The 25,299-nt window shown below is 40.0% G+C and overlaps 3 protein-coding genes across 3 annotated transcripts in view; 2 read left to right on the forward strand and 1 right to left on the reverse strand.

The window, feature by feature from the left end:
- Positions 1-9,520: 9,520 nt before the first annotated feature.
- On the reverse strand, positions 9,521-15,615 carry LOC117296276. The gene is made up of 2 exons (XM_033779117.1): positions 14,767-15,615; positions 9,521-10,566 (listed from the first exon to the last, which is right to left on the reverse strand). Exon 1 carries the CDS (start codon positions 15,444-15,446, stop codon positions 14,802-14,804), a length of 645 nt encoding a protein of 214 aa, XP_033635008.1. The 5' UTR covers positions 15,447-15,615; the 3' UTR covers positions 9,521-10,566; positions 14,767-14,801.
- Positions 15,616-17,674: 2,059 nt separating this feature from the next.
- On the forward strand, positions 17,675-21,025 carry LOC117297046. Its single transcript, XM_033780170.1, has 3 exons — positions 17,675-17,930; positions 19,667-19,710; positions 20,714-21,025. The coding sequence occupies exons 1-3, from the start codon at positions 17,891-17,893 to the stop codon at positions 20,879-20,881; spliced, it is 252 nt and encodes an 83-aa protein (XP_033636061.1). The 5' UTR covers positions 17,675-17,890; the 3' UTR covers positions 20,882-21,025.
- Positions 21,026-24,141: 3,116 nt separating this feature from the next.
- Positions 24,142-25,299, forward strand: part of LOC117296694 — a 49,558-nt gene continuing 48,400 nt past the window's right edge. The window contains exon 1 of the mRNA XM_033779735.1: positions 24,142-24,839. Within this exon, the coding sequence (XP_033635626.1) occupies positions 24,246-24,839 (594 nt within the window). The 5' untranslated portion in view covers positions 24,142-24,245. The remainder of the gene's footprint in view (positions 24,840-25,299) is intronic.

A 25,299-nucleotide genomic window follows, 5' to 3' on the forward strand; every position in this document is an offset into this window, starting at 1 on the left:
TAATACTTTGGATGTAGGATCCTGCATGGTTTTACAGACCCAATTAATTCATTGGATATAATGATTTCAGTGTATAAACGTGCATGCAGAATACAATGCTTAGTACTTGAACATTCATGTACATGTACCTATCTGCATGTATTGTAATGTTGTTTTATATTATACATGTTGGAAGGAATTGACTGTCAATCTCCGCCATGTAAAATGAATGTGAGGTCATAGGTACATCCATAAGGATCCGTATAAGCTCGCTCAATGCTGGGGCCAATTTCATAGAGCTGCTTAAGCAAAAAAATTGGTTAAGCACGAAAATAGCTTGCTTATTCTACACATGTTACTGGCCAAAATTTCATGCCATATACATTGCTTGTGACTGGTATTAGCTGTTGTTTACTTAGCATAACAATTGAGTGGAGTCTTGGCCGGTATTCTGATTTTACTAAGTATTATTGATTATTTTGCTTAAGCAGAATTTTGTGCTTAAGCAGCTCTATGAAATTGGGCCCAGGTGTCTAGCGTAACTCACGAGCCGAGAAGTGTGCGGTCAGATGTTCAGCCTCGATGATCTCTATCAGATTTCAATGTTCAGGAGTAATATTCTGTATCCCCGGTGCAAATTTAACATCACTTAAAATGTTCAGAGTGTTCAGACACAGTACTTTAAGTCGGTTTAACTATGGTTTAACTCATGGTTCAACCCTATCGAGATCAACTCTGGGTGTCTGCGGGTTGCCGGGTACTGGTCTCCTTTCTTAATCCACAAGGTATTGGTTTTACCATGGAGTAATCCCTACCTCCATGGTTTTACAGAACCTATCATTGGATGCATTGTACACGTTTTACAGCAGACCGTACCTACATGTACATCAAGCTCATTGTCATTACTTTCCTCAGAGATCGTGGTCCTCTCGTCCACATTCAACAACATCTTGAGAAGAAAATTGGAGTCAATCTGTTTTGTCCAGATTTCGTGACCGTTAATAGGGGGCTTTTATTGGTAGAAATTACATAATTTATAATTAAAATGTAGCTTTTTTTAGTTGCTGATTTTGAAGCTTGGTTTTGCGTATAGCGGTTTGTTTATCTTGAAAAAGAGTACACGTTTATTGTTGTAGTTTTTTATTTAAAATATATATATATTGTTTGTACTTGTTTTATGCCTCTGAAGAAGGTCCGGATTGGATCGAACGCTAAGGCCATCTACCCTATTCATTATATATATAATATATATATATAGGCAATCCCTTGGTGTCGAGGAAAATATTCACCGCATGTAAATATGGGTTGAGGTAGCTGTTGCCTGTAAGTAGACTATATGTCGATGACTCAAAAAGTCCGATCCACGAGCTACATACTCTTAAGGATTTAACTTACGTGTGAACATTTCATGAGGCAGTCTTATTTGGAAGATATAAAAACAGAGGGTTGTTTCTCGGGTTTGTGTGCATGTAAAACAGTCTTATGGCTAGTGTGGAAAAGCATGGAGGAATAAATTATTCCTCCATGGGAAAAGGAAGCAACGATGTATTTTACAGGTCCTCTAAAAAGCAATTTCCCGACTTTGATGGTGTTTCGGTCAACGGGACCTTTCCCAGAGGGTTTTTATTGGGAGAAATTATATATAGTCATGTAACTTATTTAGTCATATTAGACTTCGTGTCGCGTACAAATTGCGTATGCAAAGTGGTGTAAACAGCCTGATCATGCTACATCAACCCTTCACATACTCAGTACATTCAAGAGTTCTGTTGGTACTGTCCTTACTCTATGCTCTGATGGGACTCGAAACCACGAATCTGTGACAATTTTGGCTCAGTGGTCACCGAAGTTGCAAGAAAAGAATGTTGCAAATTGTGTGTGTTTTCACGTGGCTGATCTCAGATTCTCAGAATCTCTGCTGCGACTCTGCAATGAAAACTCTGAAATCGTGCAGACCGCCCTCTGTCGCTGGCGTTTCTCATGAAGATGGGACGATATCGAATGTAACATTTACAAGAAATAACATGTATAACTCAATAATAGTTAAAACCATTTAATGGATCGGATGCACTAAATTGGATAGAATTCTGTTTAATCATTACGTGGACATTTAAAGGTAGTGGACACTATTGGTAATTACTCAAAATAATTATGGGCATAAAACTGTTCTTGGTGACGGGTAATGGGGAGAGGTTGATGGTATAAAACATTTTGAGAAACGGCTCCTTCTGAAGTGCCATAAGAAGTAATTTTCCACGAATTTGATTTCGAGAACTCGGATTTAGAACTTGAGGTCTCGAAATCAACCATCTAAACGCACACTTTTTTGAGTGACAATGGTGTTTTCTTCTTTCACTATTATCTCGCAACTTTGATGACCGATTGAGCTCAAATTTTCACAGGTTTATTATTTTATGCATATGTTGAGATACACCAACTGTGAAGGCTAGTCTTTGAAAATTACCAATAGTGTCCACTGTCTTTAAGTCGGACTCACTGCTCATAATGCGTGGTAAAGGCAATGCTTTTTATGAAGCAAAATCGAAGAAACATCTTTCCCCACGGATATATTATATTGTAGTGTATTGATACTGCCGAAATAATTTGTTACAGCTAAAAAGTTCACTCAATTATAGTCTAATGTTTTCTTCAAAAGCCCACTTAGTGATGATGTGACATCCGAGACATCCAAACAAATCCCAGTGCGCCTTTTTTGTTTCCTTCGAAAAACCTTTAGTAACACCCGTTGGGGATTAGTCCGCCCACTTATAAGAGAATTGCGAAGGCGTGAGTTGAGGGCATAGTCTTCAAATGAATAGAGTTGCGTCGCGTGTGGGTGGTGTTTGCATGGCTAAAGTGACGTCATGTTGCTTTCTAGTAGCTTAGTCAAATTAAATCAACCTAGTTTCAAACAATTTCCAAATATAGGAAACTTAAAAGAAACAAAATAAGTCCTCTAACGCAATCGGGCTTTGCCGAGAGCTGTTGCTTTAATTTGAAAGGGGGATACTACAAATACAAAAATAAAAGTAGAATCTAGACATAGAAAGAAAGTGAACTGTGTTTAACTTATCGTGTAAAACTTGTTTTCTTGCAATATATTTTTTATCCCGGGTTTATTTGAAAGAGTTTACTGAACGGAAATTGTGTTTCTTAAAGGTAGTGGACACTATTGGTAATTGTCAAAGACTAGCCTTCACAGTTGGTGTATCTCAACATATACATAAAATAACAAACCTGTGAAAATTTGAGCTCAATCGGTCATCGAACTTGCGAGATAATAATGAAAGAAAAAACACCCTTGTCACACGAAGTTGTGTGCGTTTATTAGATGGTTGATTTCGAGACCTCAAGTTCTAAATCTGAGGTCTCGAAATCAAATTCATGGAAAATTACTTCTTTCTCGAAAACTATGGCACTTCAGAGGGAGCCATATCTCACAATCTTTTATACTACCAACCTCTCCCCATTACTCGTTACCAAGAAAGGTTTTATGCTAATAAATATTTTGAGTAATTACCAATAGTGTCCACTGCCTTTAAAACTTTAGAATAACCCAGTGGGAAATATGTAGCTTGTGCGAGTGGGAACACATAGATGTTGGGAATAAGAGTAACTTTGGTTTATTTGTCTTGCATCCATATTATGTTGCTTTCCCCCGTACAAAAACAAAAGAAAAAAAGTCGAGCCAATAAAAAAGTAATGTCCTTTTCACGTGAATTTTGTCAACGTCGACATAATATAAAAAAAAAAAAAAAGTATTTTCTGATGGAAAGGCAGCTGCTTCAATCCAGCATGCATGGGCGTAGTTCCTCAGCGCTGGCTCGTTTCAGGGTGTCTCTGAAGGAGATGCATCTTCTCCCACGAGAAGCCTTGTCTCGTGTGGGCTCGACTCTCCCAGAGGATGGTTGGGCCAACAAGCTCAGAGTGGAGGACGCAGTGCCCAGCAAGCTTGAAATATGCAATTAATAATGTAATCCAACGATTTGTCACAAACAATGGTACATGATATGAAATCAGAAAGAACGATGCTGCAGTGTCGATGCCTACGCCCACACTACACATAGTAACAAATGGTTAAAATAATCGAGCCCGAGAAAGTATCTCATTTTTGTCGCAGCAGTTGCGTCGCTGATATATAGTTGTCATCGGCTATCTGAGTCTCCCACAGTAAAAGACCGCGAAGAGAAAAAGGTAGCGTCATTTTACTTTAATTCACGGACGAACTATACGTCAAGACGTACACCGCCAGTAACTAAGCACAAAATGGCGCAATTTATCCTGTATTCAAAATCAATCGCTCAGTTGCAATGGATTTGTGGATTTAACGATCGATTTCGGGGTTTGCGACGACCAAAACGCACTGGAAATCGGCCCCTTGGCCCAACTTCGTAGAGCTGCTTAGCGGCCGATTTTGTGCTTACTTTGCGATTTCCATTTCATAGCGCTGCTTATAAGAGCAAATTTAAAAAAAATACTTACAAGATAAGTTCGGTACGGAGCTTCAGAACTTCCATGCCATCTATGTATCGAGATACCTCGTTATCTCATGGTATAGGCAAGATTCATGTCATGCATGGAACTCCGTAGTTTGAATATCGTTTAAAGGCACTGGACAATATTGGTACTACTCAAAATAATTGTTGCCATAAAATACTTTCTCGGTAATGAGCAATGAAAAGCTGCCGATGGTATAAAACATTGTGAGAAGACGGCTCCCTCTTAAGTAATGAGAGTGTTGTTTTCTTTCATTGATCTCTTGCAACTTCGATGACCAATTGAGTCCAAATGTTCACGGGTTGCTTATTTTATGCATAATGTTGAGATACTCGATAAGCGAGAACACTCTAGCCGAGTTCACGAAACGCTGGGATAATCCTATCTCGAGTAAGGACAATACTCGTCCCGACTTAGGATTGGTTCAATGCGTCCTAACGTCTTCGGATACAGAACTTAAAGGCAGTGGACACTTGCTAATTACTCAAAATAATTATTAGCATAAAACCTTTCTTGGTAAAGAGTAGTGTGGAGAGGTTGATAGTATAAAACATTGTCAGAAACGGCTCCCTCTTTAGTGACGTAGTTTTCGAGAAAGAAGTAATTTTCCACGAATTTGATTTCGAGACCTCAAGTTTAGAATTTGCGGTCTTGAAATCAAGCATTTAAAAGCACACAACTTCGCGTGACAAGGGTGTTTTGTTCTTTCATAGTTATCTCATAACTCCCACAACCAATTGAGCTCAAATTTTCACAGGTTTGTTATTTTATGCATATGTTGAGATACACCAAGTGAGAAGACGAATTTTCCACGAATTTGATTTCGAGACCTCAAGTTTAGAATTTGAGGTCTTGAAATCAAGCATTTAAAAGCACACAACTTCGCGTGACAAGGGTGTTTTGTTCTTTCATAGTTATCTCATAACTCCCACAACCAATTGAGCTCAAATTTTCACAGGTTTGTTATTTTATGCATATGTTGAGATACACCAAGTGAGAAGACTGGTCTTTGACAATTACCAATAGTGTCCAGTGTCTTTAACTCATCCTAAGTCCTAAGATTAATCCTAAAGTTAGGAAGAGATTGCTAAAATCATATAGCTCCATGGTAAAATCGACGGCTGGACTTTGAACAATGCCTTTAACGTTTTGGTTTGTTTACACGCTTTCTCTGCATTGAAACTACACTCCCATCGTCCCGAGACGTTATGTAGTAGATACGAGGCCTTCTTGTGTCTTTGTAACTTAGTATTAGCGTATAATTAATTCACCATTAGCTAAGAGAAAATATTCATGCTTTTATATAGAGTTGCGGAAAGAATATTATCGATTGGTTTGAAGGAATGCCCCGCAGATGTTGCTGTCACAAATAAAACGTGCGGAAGCGTGTGGTTCATTCAAGTCCAGGGGAACTTAAAGGCACTGGGCACCTTTCGTAATTTGTCAAAGACCAGTATTCTCATTGGGTGTATCCCAACATATGCATAAAATAGCACACATGTGAACATTTTGACTCAATTGGTCAACGTCAACCGGATGTTGGAAGAGAATAATGAACACCCTCGTTGCATTATTTCGTGTGCTTTCATGTGCATAATTAAACGCTTCAGGCTTGAAGTCTTTATATTTGAGTGAGAAATCACCTCTTTCTCAAAAACTACGTTACTTCAAAGGAGGCAAATTTTCACAATGTTGTATACTTTCAACAGCTCTCCATTGTTCCTAACAAGTAAGTTGTTATGCGTGCTAACAATTATTTTGAGTAATTACCAATGGTGTCAAATGCCTTTAAGGGATGAGAGAGAGGACGTTAGTCTGAGAACGAGGTTAATAGACTCCAGCGTCTTGTTTACTACGGATCTTGGCGCAGACTTTGTTGCGCCATTACGGTAATTTCGCTAGCTCGCCCCCCAAAAAGCAGTAAAGTCAACGTGTTTTTCTAAACCCTCGCCCACGTTTTGGTCTTGTTATTCAACACTAGATTTGTTTCCGGTTGGTATACGCCGCGCCTGTGCGGAAGTGTAATGGACAGATTAATTGCGATTTAAATTTATGATTATTAAAATTGTTGTCAAGGCTCGAGCGGGCTCTTCCTCGGCAATCGATCCTTTTGACGTCAGTTGGTGTTCATGACGTCACGAAACTCTGGCATGAATGCAACTGAAATGCGGTCATGTGATGCATAGTTCATTGAGACGAGACGCTCTGGGTCCTTTCGAAGATACGTATTTGGCTTGGGTTCTGGCTTTAGGCTCCGTTACTTAGTTTCGAAAATGTGCGCCTTTTCTACAGGGATTCAACAGGCAGTCAAAGCCAGGGCCCATGACTAAATCGTGGTTTCGCAAACGGCCGGAGAATCTTCAGTGCACAAAGTTCAAGACCCAATAACTTCCTTTGACTTTTGTAGACATTTTGTAACCTTTTGTAGCCATATAGCCACGGTCAAGCCAGAGACACTTGACTGTGGCTTTAAGCCCTGTCACATTTTTTGCAAAAATAGTGACCGTGTACATTTCTACAAACGAGCATTTCCTAGCAGGCAAGACACCAAACTTGAAATTGTATCATATTAATCGATAACCACAAAATCAATTATAGGCTAAATGACAGCTGAACAAGTTTTGAGATGTGCCCCAATTCTGTTCACGGTTCAATTTCAATAAGCTGTATAAAGAGTTTAAGTTTTCTTCTATTGAGCTGTGTACAATCCGTGCCTGCGGGTATTGTTTACTCTTGTTGTGATGTCACAGCTACTTGTTTCCTGGGCCACTTTCTTGCGTGACGTCTTAACCTTTCCAGATGCTGCTGAAAGACACTGGACACCTCTGATTATTGTCAAAGCCCAGTCTTCTCACTTGGTGTATCCCAAAATAATGCACAAAGTAACAAACCTGTGAAAATGTGAACTCTCTTGATCGTCGAAGTTGCGAGATAATAATGGAAGAAAAAACACCCTTGTCAAACGAAGTTGTGTGCTTTCTGATGCTTGATTTCGAGACCTCAAAATATAATTCTTAGGTCTCGAAATCAAATTCAAATATTTTAGTGGAAAATTACTTCTTTCTCGAAAACGTTACTCCAGAGGGACCCGTTTATCACAATGTGTTATACTATCAACAGCTCTCCATTGCTTGTTTAAAGGGAAGGTACACGTTTGTTAATTGACAAAGACCAGTCTTCTCGCTTAGTGTATCCCAACATAAGCATAAAATAACAAGCCTGTGAAAATTTGAGCTAAATTGGTCATCGAGGTTGCGAGAAAATGATGAGAGAAAAAAACACCCTTGTTGGACGAATTTGTGTGCGTTCAGATAGGAATAAAATACTTTTGGCTAGAAGTATTGAGAAACTACCTCTTTCTCAAAATCTATGCTATCTCAGAGGGAGCCGTTTCTCACAATGTTTTATTGCTATCAACAGCTCTCCAATGCTCGTTACCAAGTCAGTTTTTGAGATAATATTTGTTTTGAGTAATTACCAAACGTGTACCTTCCCTTTAAGTAAGTTTTTATGCTAACAAATATTTTGAGTAACTACCAGTGCCTTTAAAGTAATCATTCATGCTTGTCAACATAATTTACTGTTCCAGGAAACTTACGGAGCAGTATTCGTATAAAGCAAGAAGTATTAGTAAGTTGTAGGGTACGGTTTTAATGTAACAATTGCTGACCAGTAAATTACAATTTGGCTCTTTAAAAAGCTGTAAAGCAAATACACTAGACAGGAATTTACACTGAACGAAATTTACGCTTAAAGACATTTACTTCAAAATTACCCCAAACTGAAGCTTACGCTTACCAAAAACTTACGCTTTACTGAAACCTATATAAGCTTAAAGGCAGTGGACATTATTGGTAATTACTCAAAAATAATTATCAGCATAAAATCTCACTTGGTAACGAGTAATTGGGACAGGTTGATAGTATAAAACAGGGTGTTTTTTCTTTCATAGTTTTCTCGCAACTCCGACGACCAATCGAGCTCAAATTTTCACAGGTTTTTTATTTTATACATAATATGTTGATATACACCAAGCTAAGAAGACTGGTCTCTGACAATTACCAATAGTGTCCAATGTCTTTAACTAAAACTTACGCTAAGTAGAAATGTAAACTAAACTGAAATGCACTCAAGAAGAAAACTTACGCTAAACAGAAATTTACGCGTAAAGGATACAGTTGTTTGTGACTGGTCCCCTGCCCATTTTTGCTAATAGCAAAACAAATTATAAATGTTTTGTTCTTATGTGCCAATGGAAACTAAATTTATGTATAATGATGTGGACAATAAAAACATTCAAATGTTTTTGCTAAACAGTCTTAGCACCAATTACTACGATTTGCATTGTTGTGATTTCTTTATCACACAGGTAGTGCACAACTTTTCATAGCACGAGCCAAACTATAATGTTATCTATATCCTGCATGTTACCATTTGTCCCGATGAATTCATTACAAACAATGGGTGCGTTCTTTTCGCTTCCCTGGGTCGACCCCGGTGTGTGGCGTTTTTTTTTCCAGGACGAACGTGTGCAGATAATCACCCACGTTCGTCCTGGGAAAAAAACCACCACACACCGGGGTCGACCCAGGGAAGCTAAACGAACGCACCCAATAACTGACTATGCATACCAAGAAACGTTATTAGGTAGGTTGGGCTGCACGCTACGCGAGCTAAAACGTGAACATGAACGTCAGGAAACAGTGTCGTTTCTAGGTGTGACGTCACAACTTTGGTCTTATTTCATGCTCACGTTTGACGTCCGCACGCACCTACCTGACGTGAGAAATGGTAACTTCACGTACGCTTAAAACGTGAGAATTTTCCAACACAATTTTCTGACGCTCACGTTCACGGTTTTGCTCGCGAAACGTGCAACTAAACATCCTTAAGTAAGTATATGAAGTGTATTTTTGACACTTGTGTACTGGTTGTAAATGTCACTGTGCAAATCATGTTGAATACAATTCTCCGCGTCGTGGCAAAACGGCCTAACTCAATTGTTTGTTTCTTCCTATAAAAGATCACTTCTGGGCAAATGAAGAGTGTTTTCCCCTTTCAAACTTTATGTACGGATGTGAATATCGAATGTCCTATCTCGGTCTCTTTTTACACTTTCATCCCCGTTTTATGGAAAAACAGCTTATCGCTGTACTTGCTTTTCGGAAAATGTTATCGGCATGATACTAAACCAACAAATTCAAAGTAAACCCTCTTATGTCTTCGAAAGCGTTTAGTAACATGAAAACGAGTTCCGTGTTTAGTATACGGAACGCATCTGATTCAATTCTGCACTAAAACATGCACCAGACTAATATTGCTATTCCAGCCTCGGTTTGGTGGCGCTGATTTTAATGGGAGAAATACAAGATGGCTGTCCCGTCTATTGTACTGAATAGTATGTGGACTCCAACGAAGAAAATGTACAGTAGGGATGAAATCGTCTGAGTTTATTAAAGATAGAGGAAAGAAAGGAAGAAAACAATCTTGCCTCGTGGATGTTTCTCCTATATTAGTTCCTCCATCCTTCTAATGCATTCCCATTTAAATCGATGTAACCGAAAACGAGGTTCGAAGGGGGAAATGGTCTGGGTCCCTTCATATTCCTAAATGAACAATAGTAAGAACTAAAAAATGTCTCTTTCCATATGATTATACGAGTAAAGTGACCATGATGTTGCGTGGCAAAGTCTTTCTCAAATTATCAGAAAATCTCGTTCATTACAAACAAAAACTCTCTCGAAAACGCATAACAACACTTTATGTTCAGGAGAGCTTTTACCGCGTGGCATCCTTAGGCTTTGGCCATTTTTGAACGGCGCTCCTTAATTCTGATTAATTGGCGATGACACAGAGTCGCAGAGATTGTAGCCAAACGATAAAAATGTTCTTTTTAAAGTAAAATTACGAGAGAGAAAAAAAATAGTGAAAAGTTCCGATCTGGAACAGAAATCCTGTCGGACACATCCGCCTTGGCTCCGGGCATGGTTTATCTTAAGATTGTAGTTGTAGATGGCGTCTAGGGATCATTGTCTCTCGGTGTTTCCGGGGCTCGGGAAGATTTTCCTCCTGATTAAAAAAGCCAGTCCTCTGAAAAAAACAAAAATAAAAGAACAAAGATAAGAAAATCTAAATTATTGTTTTAAAGCCATTGGACACTTTCGGTAAACCGTATTGTCCATAAGGCCCACATTTCGTGTATTACATGTAAAATAACAAACCTGTGAAAATTTAGGCTCAATTGGTCATCGGAGTCGGGAAAAAATCACGGCAAAACACACCCTTGTTTCCGCACTTTTTGCCGTGTCATGACATGTGTTTAAAATAACTCGATATCGAGAATTGATATTGTTAATGTTTTCTCAAAAAGTAAAGCATTTCATGGAATAATATTTCAAGAGAAGTCTTTCACAATTACCATCTGTAAACCCTTTAAGTTATTTGTAAATCTGTGAGTTTTTTTTTGTTTTCTGTTCCGAAAGTGTCCAATGGCTTTAACCCCTCTTAAGCAATGTTCTCTTTTGTTTGTTTGCTTGGGTTTTATTTGTTGGTGTGTTGGTGCGTTTGGGGTGCTGGAGTGTTTGTCTATTTGTTGGTTGGTTGGTTGGTTTATTGTTCATCTAGACAAACTGGCTGAACAGCCGTGGTATGTATGTAAGAGCAAAACTGTAGCGTGGTTTTATAGAAAGAGCGAATTTCTCACTAAAGAAGACTTCAGGCCTGACCTTACTTTTGGAATCTGAAAGCACACAAATTGTGTGCAACAATAGTGCTTTTTTTTCTTGCAGTATTCTCTTGCGCACTTCGATAACAAATATTGAGTCAAATTTTCACAGATTTGTTGATTTTTTTGTTTGGACGAGTTGTTTTGTTCCCTTGACAGCTTTTGCTAAAATATTTGAATTTCTAAGAGTTAAAACAATATTAATAAACTGAAATTTAGGGGGGGTTGTTTTTTATTTAGCACAGATCACCAAAAAGGTAAAACAGCAATATTTAGAAAGTACTTGATCCTCTTGGATTTAAGTTAATCCCCCTTGGATTAAGTCGATTTCCTTTGACTTAGTTGTGCCTACACAGTTGATCCAGTTTTAATGCCTGCGACCATGTCTTCATACGATCCAGCATTATACCCGACAGTGATCACGTTACTGTTTTTGGATGATGAGCTTTGCAACTCTTGACGTAGAATTGAAGTATTGATACTCGCACGAAAATTAGGGATTTTTTTCTTAATCTATTAAATTCTAGAGCCTCTGAGTTTGTTCTTTCTTCTTTTTCAATATTGTGAGCATGAATAAAAAAAAAACAACGCTTATTATTGAGGGGTTGTCCACAAACATCATGTTCATTTATCTAGCAGTCAAATCGAAATGAGCAAAATGGCCAGATGGCCAGAGTATACTGGTCAAAGCGTCGAGATGACCAGTGTATGGGCCATCTGGCCAAAACGTTGAGATGACCATAGTACCGGTCAAAATGTTGAGATGGCCAAAGTTTACTGGTCAAAACGTTAATTGGCCAGATCATACTGGTCAAAACGTTGAAATGGCACGAGCAGACTGGTCAAAACGTCGAGACGGCACGAGCATACTGGTCAGAAGGTGGATATGGCCAAAGTATACTGGTCAAAATGTAGAGATGGCCAGAGTATACTGGTCAAACCATTGAGATGGCCAGAGTATACTGGTCAGGCGTTGAGATGGCCAGAGTATACTGGTCAAACCATTGATATGGCCAGAGTATACTGGTCAGACGCTGAGATGGCCAATTATACTGGTCAAACCATTGATATGGCCAGAGTATACTGGTCAGACGCTGAGATGGCCAGATTATACTGGTCAAACCATTGATATGGCCAGAGTATACTGGTCAGACGCTGAGATGGCCAGAGTATACTGGTCAAACCATTGATATGGCCAGAGTATACTGGTCAGACGCTGAGATGGCCAGAGTATACTGGTCAAACCATTAATATGGCCAGAGTATACTGGTCAGACGCTGAGATGGCCAAACTATACTGGTCAAACCATTGGTATGGCCAGAGTATACTGGTCAGGCGTTGAGATGGCCAGAGTATACTGGTCAAACCATTAATATGGCCAGAGTATACTGGTCAGACGCTGAGATGGCCAGATTATACTGGTCAAACCATTGATATGGCCAGAGTATACTGGTCAGACGCTGAGATGGCCAGAGTATACTGGTCAAACCATTAATATGGCCAGAGTATACTGGTCAGACGCTGAGATGGCCAGAGTATACTGGTCAAACCATTGGTATGGCCAGAGTATACTGGTCAGGCGTTGAGATGGCCAGAGTATACTGGTCAAACCATTAATATGGCCAGAGTATACTGGTCAGACGCTGAGATGGCCAGATTATACTGGTCAAACCATTGATATGGCCAGAGTATACTGGTCAGACGCTGAGATGGCCAGAGTATACTGGTCAAATCATTTAGATGGCCAGAGTATACTGGTCAGACGCTGAGATGGCCAGAGTATACTGGTCAAACCATTGGTATGGCCAGAACATACTGGTCAGACGCTGAGATGGCCAGAGTATACTGGTCAAACCATTGAGATGGCCAGAGTATACTGGTCAGGCGTTGAGATGGCCAGGGTATACTGGTCAAACCGTTGATATGGCCAGGGTATACTGGTCAAACCATTGAGATGGCCAGAGTATACTGGTCAAAACGTCAATATGGCCAGAGCCATAGGTCTCCTTTTTATAGTGGGGTTTATTTACTGAGGGTCCGCCTGACGCTTATTTTTTGTATTTTATTCTCGACTGTTTAATATGAATGTTTGCTACTTTTGTTTTTACTGTTATGTATTTTTAAAACCATATTAATATTTTTCTAAATTTTTATCCAGTAATTTAATAATAATTTTTCTTGGCTGTACAGCGCTTTGTAACAGTGTTAAAACGCTTTATAAATGCATTTAAGAGCCAGAGTATACTCAAATAGCGAAAGCTGTTTCCAGAAGACGATCAGAGTATACTGATCGAAACGTCGAGTTGAAACCAACGGTTCTTTTCAGAACCACCCCAACTCATCAGAGATAGTCATTACATAGTGTTACCGCAAACCTTTCTATAAAGCTGAACATTGTCATTGGCATCTTTGAACTCTTTCCATTGCGTTCATTATCTACACTTTAGGTGTTGGATTTTGTGAGTTTTTTAAGAGTTAAAGTGACGAGGTCAACCATGCATCTGAAACTAACTATTTCCGGTATAAACATCATGACAATTTCTCTAGCGAGATGCGTTGGTTCTGAAAAGAACCATGCGTTGTTAAAGGCAGTGGACACGGCTGGTTATTACTCAAAATAATTCTCATCATAAAACCTTTCTTGATTACAAGTAATGGGAGAGATGATAGTATAAAACATTGTGGGAAACAGCTCCCTCTGAAGTGACGTAGTTTTCGAGAAAGAAGTAATTTTCCACGAATTTAATTTCAAGAACTCAAGTTTAGAATTTGAGGTCTCGAAATCAAGCATTTCTGATGCTTTCTACACAACTTCATGTGACGGGTGTTTTTCTTTCATTATTATCTCGCAACTTCGACGACCGATTGAGCTGTAATTTTCACAGGTTTGTTATTGTATGCATATGTTGAGATACACCAACTGTGAGGACTAATCTTTGACAATTATTACCAATAGTGTCCACTGCCTTTAAAACTCGATCAAAAAATAACGTGATCTGTCCTTTTCGGGACAAAATGATGGACGTCTTATTTTTTCAGAACCACCGAAATTCAGTTTGGTTTTCTGTTACGGTCTTGGCACATGTGTTTTCATAAGTATTATCCTGTGAACTTAATTTTCAACGTACGTATTCACTGAAAGGGTCTTTGTACATTTTGCAGGACAAAAAAACACAATGTCCACAGATTTAAATTAAACTTACTCAGTTTGAAGATAATGATATAGTAGAAAGCTTCCCTGAAAATCTTACTTGCTGAGGTGCTGTAGGTTTTGAGAAATGAGTAAAACAATGTCATGAAAATAATTTTCGTCTCAGTGATCATGAGACAAAATTTTGAGCTTGTAAAAACGTATTTTCATGGCATTGTTTTACTAATTTCTCAAAAACTACATCACCTCATCAGCAAGATATATTTTAAGGTATGCTTTCTACTACCGTTATTTTGAAACGGTGTAAGTTTAATGTAAATTTGTGGTCATTGTGTTTTGTGTTACAAAAAGTACCCAAATCCTTTAACAGATTTCGTGCTAACTTGGTTTATACACCGATGTCCAGTGTACTTACCTTGATACATCTGCATTCGGTGGCTTGTCCATCAGTCACATCATAGGGTTCTTTATGGTGTCTTTTGCGAAATCATAGGGGAACGGCCGATTATTGCCGCCGAGCATTTCCATCCATCTCGGTATCGTAGGAAACTCTTGGATCTGCGGAAACTGGTGATGGTCGTACTCGGAGCGAATTCTCTTTCTCTGGGCCTGCCGTGATGGCGACCTTGGCGGCGGTGGCAGGTCCGGAATGGGCGGGAAATACGCGTCGCTGTTGAAGAACATGTTGGTGAAACGTTGTTTCACCTTGGAGTCACGTGCCGAAGAATCGACCGGGGAGTGAGAGGCGTTGGACGGCATCTGTTCTTGGGGTTTGATCGGTCTGATATGAAAGTGATACGACCGTGGCGGGAACAGTTGCGTCTTGTCCTGGAATGAGTGACCGGGTGGTGAAAGTTTAGCATCGTCGAGTCGCACCAGAGGGTCCACAAGCCGTGGCTTTGGTGCCGGCTCGCCGCCAAGAAACTCCGGGAATGGTTGCTTTACTCCGGAAGGTGGTCGTGGAGGGAAAATGACGGCATCCAGGCGATCAAAGTTTGGCTGAGCCGCTGGAAAGCTGACCACCGGGTTGAAGGGTGCTAGAAAACATGAGACGAACAAACAGACGCTCTTTGGTGTGAGCCGGCCCCACGTCATGGTGTCTTACCGTCAAAAAGTGATTTCAGACGGTAGAAGTCTCGGGATGGACACTGACTCAACACTTGGCAGCAAGTATCGCAACACTCAGTTCCATAACCCTGTCAATACCCTCTAAGAAATAAACCAAAAATATCATCCCCGTTCGATTTTATACAATTAATAGCCCACCCCCGCACCAACCTTACGGTTTGTTGCTCCTGTAACAACTATACTGCAAAGATCAATGAAAGAAAACCTTACTCCCTGGTGAGCCACAAGAGGGCGTGCTCGCTGTAGATTAACAAAACAATTGCCCCAAGCTTGTGTTTGTTAGAGCACATTATAAATTAAGTGAAGACTGAAAATGACGTTGACACTTTCATAATATTACGGTGTTTCCGAAATGCCATTACAAATACACGCTCAATGCATTTACGACAAACATCACAACCTCTCCAAGTGCGCATTACATTTTTAGGCACCGGACACTATTGGTAAATACTCAAAATAATTGTGAGCATACAAATTTACTTTGGTAACAAGCAATAAAGAGCACCGAACTCATGCAAGCTCTGCTGTTCAGCAGAGTGTGGGTTTGAATCCCTGTCGTGACATTTGTGTCCTTGACCAAGACACTTAACTATTATTGCTTCTCTCCACCCAGGGGTAAATGGGTACCTGTGAGGGCAGAGGTTGTTATTGCGTGATTGATTAGCTTAGGGCACTACATATTTGTCGGCACAGGCTTAATACTACCCAGGGATCTGAGATGGTTTAAGGAATGATTTAAGGCCCATTGTCCAGGGGTGGATTTCACAAAGAGTTAGGGACTAGTCTTATCTTGAGTTAGGACGAGTTACTAGTCCTAACTTAGGGCTAGACTAGCTGTACGTTTTTGATATCTCTTAGGACTAGTCCTAAGTTAGGACTAGTCCTAACTCTTTGTGAAATCGACCCCTGGGGTAATAATGTGAAGCGCCATGAGCGTCACTGCGTGACGGACCTGAGCGCTATATAAGAAGGCACTATTATTATAAAGCATTGTGAGAAACGGCTTCCTCTGAAGTAAGGTAGTTTTTAAGAAATGGGTTATTTCTCACTCAAATAATGTTAAATACTTCAGCTGAAGCCTTGTTTTGTGTATCTGAAGCACACGATTTAATACAGGGTGTTTTTTCTTGTATCTTGCCCAATCGATGACCAATTGAGCCCAAATCGTGTCATACTTGTTATGCGCATAATGCTGTGATACGCAAAGTGATGTTAATATTGTATTTGGCCGAATGATTCACAAGAGGGCGCTATAAAATACAATTTCTGCACCATTCGCTTTGTGCGGATACAAAATTTCCTGCCATTCATCGTAAACGTGCTAAAAAAACTGAAATATTTTTCTTCTAATTCATGTCAGTCAATAACTCGTGCCCACTGACGAACTTCACTGTTAAAAAGGTAAATATACTTTGTGCCCTTCGCGATCGATCTGTTGCTTTGTGACGTCCAAAATGTGGTCGTGCTTGGTGTCGGGTAACCTTTAAATCCACTGAAGTTCGATTTTTTCTAAAAGTGTTCTTTCGAGTGGTAGAAACACAAACAAGATGAGAGTTTCTGGGGCTATGTGAAGTGATCGAGCTTAATACGGTCCACCTGGTGTGTGGGTTTCATTTTTATCAATAATTATGTTTGTCACCTTGGAAAAAATACATCACGCAAAGTATATTAATAGCAATAACACCTTCACCTTAATTTAGTTCTTTAGCCAATGTTGGACAAAAGGACATTGTTCTGGAATCAATAACATTAAAAATAACCCCCTGAAATGAGAGATTATTGCCATGATTTCCAATACCATCTGCCCCTTTTTGCAAGCCAGAAACAAAGCGTGTGAACTTGAAGCACCAGCGTCGACACATTATCTGGGCCAGAATTCATAAAGCATGTAAGGACACAAACTTGAGCTAAGCACAGAAAAATGCTGCTTAGCAAAATCACGTTTACAAGTCCGCGCTTCTATAGTTGGTGACGGAAGAGTGGTGTGGGCTGAGTTATTCGTGTGAAATCGTTGCTTCCATTTAGAAATCTTTTTAAGTTCTTTTTTCCAAATAATGTTAACCACTGGCACAAAATGTATTGCAAATAGTCCGCGCCCCTTCACCTGCGGGGGGGGGGGGACTTGGCAATTCGTGTCCACATCCGCTCCTTCTAACAAATCAATGACGTGCCTGAACTTTAATGTTCGTGTTGAATTGTTATTGACAGTGGTTAATCAGTAATCATCTTCTTTATGATTTGGTCGCGCGTTAATATCAACACCACTGAGTATAAAAGGTACCACATGTCACACACAGCAAAACACATTAATTTTGTTGCATGATCAGGGTGACGCGACTTTGGCCGATACCAGAACTCCGTTTTATAGCCACTATAATTATAGGAAAAACTCGACTGTTCCTTCTTTCGTCATGAATGTGTTTGTGTTGACGCTTTGCCTGGCTTTTGGAGGTAAGAGTATTATTATGACGACCATTCAAAATCTTATCAGTATAGGTTAAGATTATCATGAAAAAGTGTTTAGACTATTTTGTTCACCGTTTAAATGTTCTGGAAGAAGAACCCATAATATACCAGTAGCAAGTTACTGCATAATGAACATTGACATAATGCCCCTCTTTTTGCAAACCCCCTTCGATCTTCGCTGCTCCTGTGTTCTCGACAATTTATCTCGAAGTCGGAGAACATCTTATTTGAAGGCCTTTCACGGTTCGTAGTGTTTCTCTTTTATAATGCGGTAGTGTTTCACTTGGATTATGTAGTGTTTCTTATTAATAGGCGGCAGGGTTTCTCCTATACCTACTAGTGGCCGCCAGGGCCAAGTTTCATGACTCTGCTTACATGTTTTACAGGCAGTGGACACTATTTGTAATTACTCAAAATAATTATTATCATAAAACCTTAATTGGTAACAAGTACGGGCAGCTGTTGATAATATAAAACATTGTCAGAAACGGCTTTCTCTGAAGTGACGTAGTTTTCGAGAAAGAAGTAATTTTCCACGAATTTGATTTCGAGACCTCATGTTTATAATTGGAGGTCTCGAAATCAAGCATTTTGAAAGCACACAACTTCGTGTGACAAGGGTGTTTTTTCTTTCATTATTATCTCGCAACTTCGACGACCAGATTTATTGAGCTCAAATGTTCACAGGTTTGTTATTTCATGCATAATGTTGAGATACACCAAGCGAGAAGACTGGTCGTTGTCAATAACCAAAGGTCGCTTACGAAAGCAGGACATTCTGTGTTTACGGTAAGCTTATTTCACGGGTTTAGCATGAAATGTTGGCTTGTGCGCGTGCGTACTCAACGAATCTAGGCATTCTACGCTGTGCATGTGACACACAGCTAGCTAGCGCAGAAATTCGGCGCCTGCGGGTAAGCGGCGAATGTTGATCGTAAGCGTAGAATTGGGCGGTAAGCAGAGCCATGGGAGTTGGCCCAGGTAGCTATTTTTTTTCCCCAAACGACATTGCAATGATTTGGTAAAAGAGCAGGCCAATTTAAATAATATGGGGTACTTTTGACGGAAAGAGCAAAGTTTGACGGAAAAGGGGGAAAAATTATTGCAATGTCGTTTGGGGAAAACAAGTTCGCGCCATTGAGAGAAAGAGACATACCCATTTACTGAAAGAGAAACACTATCATTGTGAAAGAGAAAAACTTTTCGCCCCTAAAAAAGAAACATAACTTGTTACTAAATGGGCTTCCGTTAAATAATATTAATAAGTCTAGTGACTCAATCGAAGTGGATCCGCAGGAGATTCTTTCTCCAAGGGATTTTAATATGATTGGCTGAAGGAAGATGATTTAAAAGGGGGCGCTATATATTAAGAAGGAGATTGTTACACATACCATTGGTTCTTATGTCTGTGGTTTGGACACCATTAGAAGTTTGATGGGGGGGGGGGGGGGGGTCTCCCCTTACAGCGCCACTTGGGTGCGTTCGTTTATCATCCCTGGGTCGACCAGGTGTGGCGGTTTCAGTCTTCCGCCGTGTTCAGTTTTCCGGGACACAGTACAGCATACAGTCGACTACTTTCGCTTACTGTGCGCAGGTGTCGCATGACGTAATGTTACCGTATTAAATTGGTCATTTGAAAAACTTAACACTAAACTGAAAAACTAAACGATTCAAGCTAACCCCCCCCCCCCGCCTCTTCTTCTGTTTCTCTTTCTTTTTAGTCTGTCTGATTGGTGACTGCAATGCAGAGAGTGAAGGGTATTCGGTGAGTACAGGCTACTATATCACTGGGGACGGTAACATTGGGGGTGGTTTGCGTCGGTCATTGGTGACATTTTGTCAGCATCGGGGAGGCCTAAATTTATTTGTGATTAACACTCCAGTTTTGTAGACAAGTCTGTCGTAATAGTGTTCCTAACTCTCTCCGCGATTCACACGGCACTGGCGCCCTATCGCGAGGCTACTGGGGCCGATTTCACATAGACCTAAAAATTGATCTTAACTGCAAATCAATCGTAGTTGCTAAGTAAAGTGTGATGTCACAATGTAAACCACTATGGTGATACTGACAATTTAACTTGGGACGAATTGTATTGCTTTGTGAAATCGGCCCCACTGCTCTCGCGCTGAGGTGGTATTGTGGGGGAGTGTGGTCGGTAGCCAGCAGCTTCGCCCGAGAGCAGTGATCTCGGATGAGCAGTATTCGATCACAAAAATACACCGCGACTCTTACTATCTCACCGCGACAGACCACTCATGACTTGTCCACAAGTCTACACTTCAGTTAAAGGCACAGGGGTAGTTAAGACTAGTCTTATCTCGAGCTAGGACGAGTATATGAATTCCCGTGAGGAACTTAACGAACTGCTCGACCACACACACAGCGCGCGAGCGCAAAACGACAAAAAAGGGAAATAAGGGCCATTAAAAAAAATGATCTTATCATAACAGATCAACCACTTATGCTAGTACTTAGAACAAGCCTTAAGTTTGTAATATCTCCTATGACTAGTCATAAGTTTGTAGTGCTGAATTTTGGAACATCATTGTTGAACGGTTCCAACATGTGTGGATGTTTTTTTTTTTTTTTTTTTTTTTTTTTTTCATTTATGAGTTGGGCGTGGGTTCGAATCCCACAGAATTATATGCCCGTGATTTTGTTTTCATAGTACTGGGGATAGCACACTGTAGGCCCTATACAGTGCTAAAACACACACAAAAATCATTTGTTAAATTTTAATTTTTTAATTTTTATGTTTTATATAAAGAAACCAGACTTCTGTACCGACGCTATCATGGACCAAGACTGCCGTGCATTGGGCATACACAACGTGTGCGCTAGAGGTCAAACCTACTCCAACCTGTGCATACTGTGTCTAGTTTGCGAACGAGACCGTCTGAACGTGTTGTCATACACCGATGGGAAGTGTAATTAATAGACATCAGTCTGCATGCAGCCACTCCCGTCCTATAAGCTTTTAACAACTCCATGAGATCTTCCTAGATTTATTCTGGCTGAGTGAGTCCAGTGGATATATATTTTAAATTTTATATTTTAATTCTTCGTACAAGCAAAACAATCAAACAAGCACAGGCCGTCCAGGGAAGGGCAAAAGTACCCAAAAAAAAACTGTCATCAAAAAAGATGTGCCCTCCCAGACCTGTCGCATTCGCCTCTATAAGAGCATGAATTTGTGTAATGTTCGCTCTAGACTTTAAGGCACTGGACACTATTGGTAATTACTTAAAAACAAATTGTTATCATAATATTACTTGGTAACGAGCAATGGAGAGCTGTTGATAGTATAAAACATTGTCAGAAACGACTCCATCTGAAGTAACGTAGTTTTTGAGAAAGAGGTAATTCCTCACTCAATATATTTAAAGACGTCCGACCTGATAGCCTTTTATTATGCATCTGAAGGCACACAAAGTTGTGACACAGGGTTTTTCTTCATTCATTATTCTCTTGCAACTTAGATGACCAATTAAGCCACAATTTTCACAGTTTTTCTATGTTATGCATGTTGGGATACACCAAGTGAGAATACTGGTCTTTGACAATTACCAAATGTGTCCAGTGCCTTTAAAATAAGAAAACTTTAATAATCACTCTTAGTATAAATGACAATAAAACCCGTCTATGTATATCATTAATTTTTTAAGAATCGCTTCATACGAAGTAATGTGGTCATGGAAATAGATGGGTCATTATCAGTTGTTTTCCCCAAATTTTCTTTTAGTTCAACGATAAGTAACGAGAAGTTATTTTAAAAAAGTGTTCGCGAAAACAGTTTGTTTGCTTTACTAAGCTATTACTTCATAATAATGTCATTCTTTATCTCTGGATTATTTTTCCCCCACGTCTGCTTAAAGATCGAGTGTGATCAGATAATGTCCAAACTCCAAAAAATTAACACGAGGAACGAAGTAAACATTTATAACACTTAACAAAGTTTTGTTTTTGTATAAAATGAATATCCGTTAAATGATTTGTTAAAACATGGAGATGTGGTTAAAATAAACGAAACTAGGACGAGGTACCCGATGTAAATATGGGTTTTCTTTGTTGTTTTGTTAAAATGTATTTCTATTTCATTGTTATAATATGATGCTGTGTATGGTTTTCTTTCTCAACAATAAATAGCCTTCGAGAAAGACTCTGCTAGGGTCGAAACGTCAGGCCATTAACTATTATTTTGTTGCATTTATACCATCGGTCCATTTGGTTGGTAAGACAGTTGTTTGCAACAGCTAATTTTATTTTCCCAACAATATTCTACGAACATTTTCACAACCGTAAGCTACATTTTACTTAAGCATTTCAAGAGCAACTGTGCACACATAAAACTCGATCATTATGGGAAGGACCAACTTGGTTTACGGAAGTTCCAACACGCATGAGACCTCCTATGATGTTCGGAGTGCCTGTTTTAGGCGATGCATACCCTTTTCGACCCAACGACTTCGACTCCAGATTCGACTCAGACTACAGCTTGGCCCTACGGTTGTTTTGATAATAATTATTGCTCGTGCTTTGCGTATGCACACATCAGGGCTTAAAGGAGCACGTTGCCTTGGATCGGACGAGTTGGTCTATAAAAAGTGTTTGAAATCGTTTGTTATGAAATGCAAATGGTTAGAAAGATGTTGTAAAAGTAGAATATAATGATCCACACAAGTATCACTCAAAATTGCACGGTTTTCCTTTTACGTCGCGTACTAACACGGTCGGCTATTTATGGGAGTCAACCCATAAATGGCCGACCGTGTTAGTCGACGAGGTAAAAAGAAAACCGCGCAATTTTAGCCATGGTGCGTCGAATTCAAAGTCAGAGTAACCGGAGCGTGTCACTGGTTCGAATCCCGGTCATTCGTGTCCTTGAGCAAGACGTTTTATAGCTTCCTTTACCCAATGGGTACCCAAGAGGGTCGAGGTTGATATTGTGTATGAGAAAGTCCCTGGAGCACCATTGCAACACAGCTGTACATATTCGATCCATGGTGATCAATGTTCACTTAGTGCCAGTGCCAGACACCACTCAACTGCTTTATCGAACCCGGTACGTGTTAGCTCTCGGAGGGGATCCGCGGCAATGAAAGGGAACTAACCTATTCCATTCGTTCCCGGATGCATTTGTTTCTCTCTGTACTGATGAGTGTTGTCGTACTCAATTAATGTTCCTGTTTTTTCTTTTTCGCGGGATTCCCTTTTTTTGAATCGATTAAAAAAAAAACTTGTCTGTAATAGTGCAGAACAATAATTGCTTCCCGGTTGTATTTTTACACCGCAGCGAGTGGTTTTGTACTGTAACACTGCCAATTCCTGTAGTGAGATGTACGTTATTAATAACGCTGTTATTTTATACACGTGATCTATTTTGAGGATTATTTTTTGAAGCCCGAATTCCACTCTGTCCCTTAGGAGATTCTGTCCCCCTATATAAATGGCGAACTGTGTACAAACTTACTCTGATAGCGCCCTCTTTTGAATCCTCCTCCTATATCCCACGTTAATTTCCCATAATGGGGACAGAATCACTTCGCTCGGCCCCAGCGGCCAGTCTATCTAGGTTAAAGCAAGACGCTGGGGACGAGCAAACAGAATCACCGGCGGACAGCCCCTCTGGGTGAAACCAGTGTCATTTGCGTTGGCATAAGTACTTCACAGAGTAATCGTGAAACCCGTAAATTACTAATTACACATCAAAATCAACCAGCAAAACAGTTTTAAACTAAAATTGTACTTATTTTTTGTCATAAATATAATATTATCCAAAAAAAATTTATAGAGACCATAAGAAATGATACAGACCAACTCTTGACACAAACTGCATTATTTTTGGTGATGGACAAGTTGACTAGCGCCCTCTATTATTTTCCCTGGCACCCGATCTTAACCATCGAGGCAATCAGATGTTCGTGACGAGAGCGTGTACAAATCGATCAGAAAACCAGTGAACCGTTAACAGTTAGTCAAGAATTAATAACAAGTTTAGCACGCGCGGCGCGGTATGGTAACTTTTCAACACGCATGGAAATAGCCGGATTTTAACTTATTTTGAAGAGCTCAAACGAAATATTGGTTGCAAAAAGAACCGGACATATACATGTACATCTCGAAGTGACTGTCTGTGGCTGATGTTGTACAAGTGCAGGAGCAAAAACGAGATGATGTTTTCAAGGATTTAAGAATCTTAAGGTTGCCGCTTCGCAAGGCCGGTGAGCCAAAACCACACCGGTTAATTTAGCTCCACGTACGGCGCACGTTTAAAGCAAGGACCCCCCGGTGGAATTATTATGGCGTCCGGAAACACCAAAAAGAAGGGATTTCTCCACGGGATGCGAAAGCGATCTTCAAGCTTTGCACACACGGATGACAGAGAGTCCCTGACTGACAGGGAACTTCGAACTTTCTTGAGGTCGCTAAGTCTTGATCCAGCTCATCTGCAACCAACAAAATCATCTCAGTGGGATGAAATTCTAGAACTTGAAGGGGATCAAGAGCAACTCCCAAAAGTGCTCCCCAAACTACGCCTTCGATCCTACTCAGATTCGGCTGCGGGCCTCTCTAAACACCGAGCAGCACCCGCCTTGAAAACAATTCCGGAAAGATTCTCGAGGTCTTTTACAGCCAACACTACGAATAAAACCAATAATTTTGCCAGTGATTTTACGTTTTTTGAGGACGATTCCGAAGATGATATTTGGAGCTCGGTGGAGAGTTTCGACTCCGGAGATGTAGAGATTTACAGCAACTCCCCACCGGTTGCGAGGAGAGAATGCAACGGGGGGAAAGGCGGATTTGGACCCATGCCACAGAGGTTGGATCGTGCCGTCAGTCAACCTGGAACACAGGTATTCTCCTGGCTGCCTAATGGAAATCGGGTCATGGTAGGTTTTTTTAATACAACAGTTTCCTTACATTAAATATAAATAAATCCATGAATCATAATCAAAAAATAAAATTTCCTCATTAAAATTAATTAATGAATAACAATGTTAATGTCTAATTAAATAGTTTAGTTTTAAAGTGTTAAAAACAACACAAGGGACATTGACTGGGTTAACTTTAAATAATTTTGGGTTGAACAAAGAAAAATTGACGACGTGGGACTCGAACCAACGACCTCTGGATTAATGTGCCCTGAACTGAGCACTTGCCGTGTGGAGATGGCCTCTATTCTATTTTGTCAATTTCTTTGTTCAGGGTACCAATCAGAAGCCATTAACTGTTATAAATGTTAATTGCCATGTAGTCGGGGATCACAGCGTCATAAGATACAGCCTGGGAAGAAGCAGCAGCTAGGGGATAACCCTGAGGGATGAGAACCTTGGGGTTCACCCAGGCTGT

This window comes from Asterias rubens, chromosome 11 (assembly GCF_902459465.1).
Source record: "Asterias rubens chromosome 11, eAstRub1.3, whole genome shotgun sequence".
Taxonomy (NCBI): Eukaryota; Metazoa; Echinodermata; class Asteroidea; order Forcipulatida; family Asteriidae; genus Asterias; species Asterias rubens.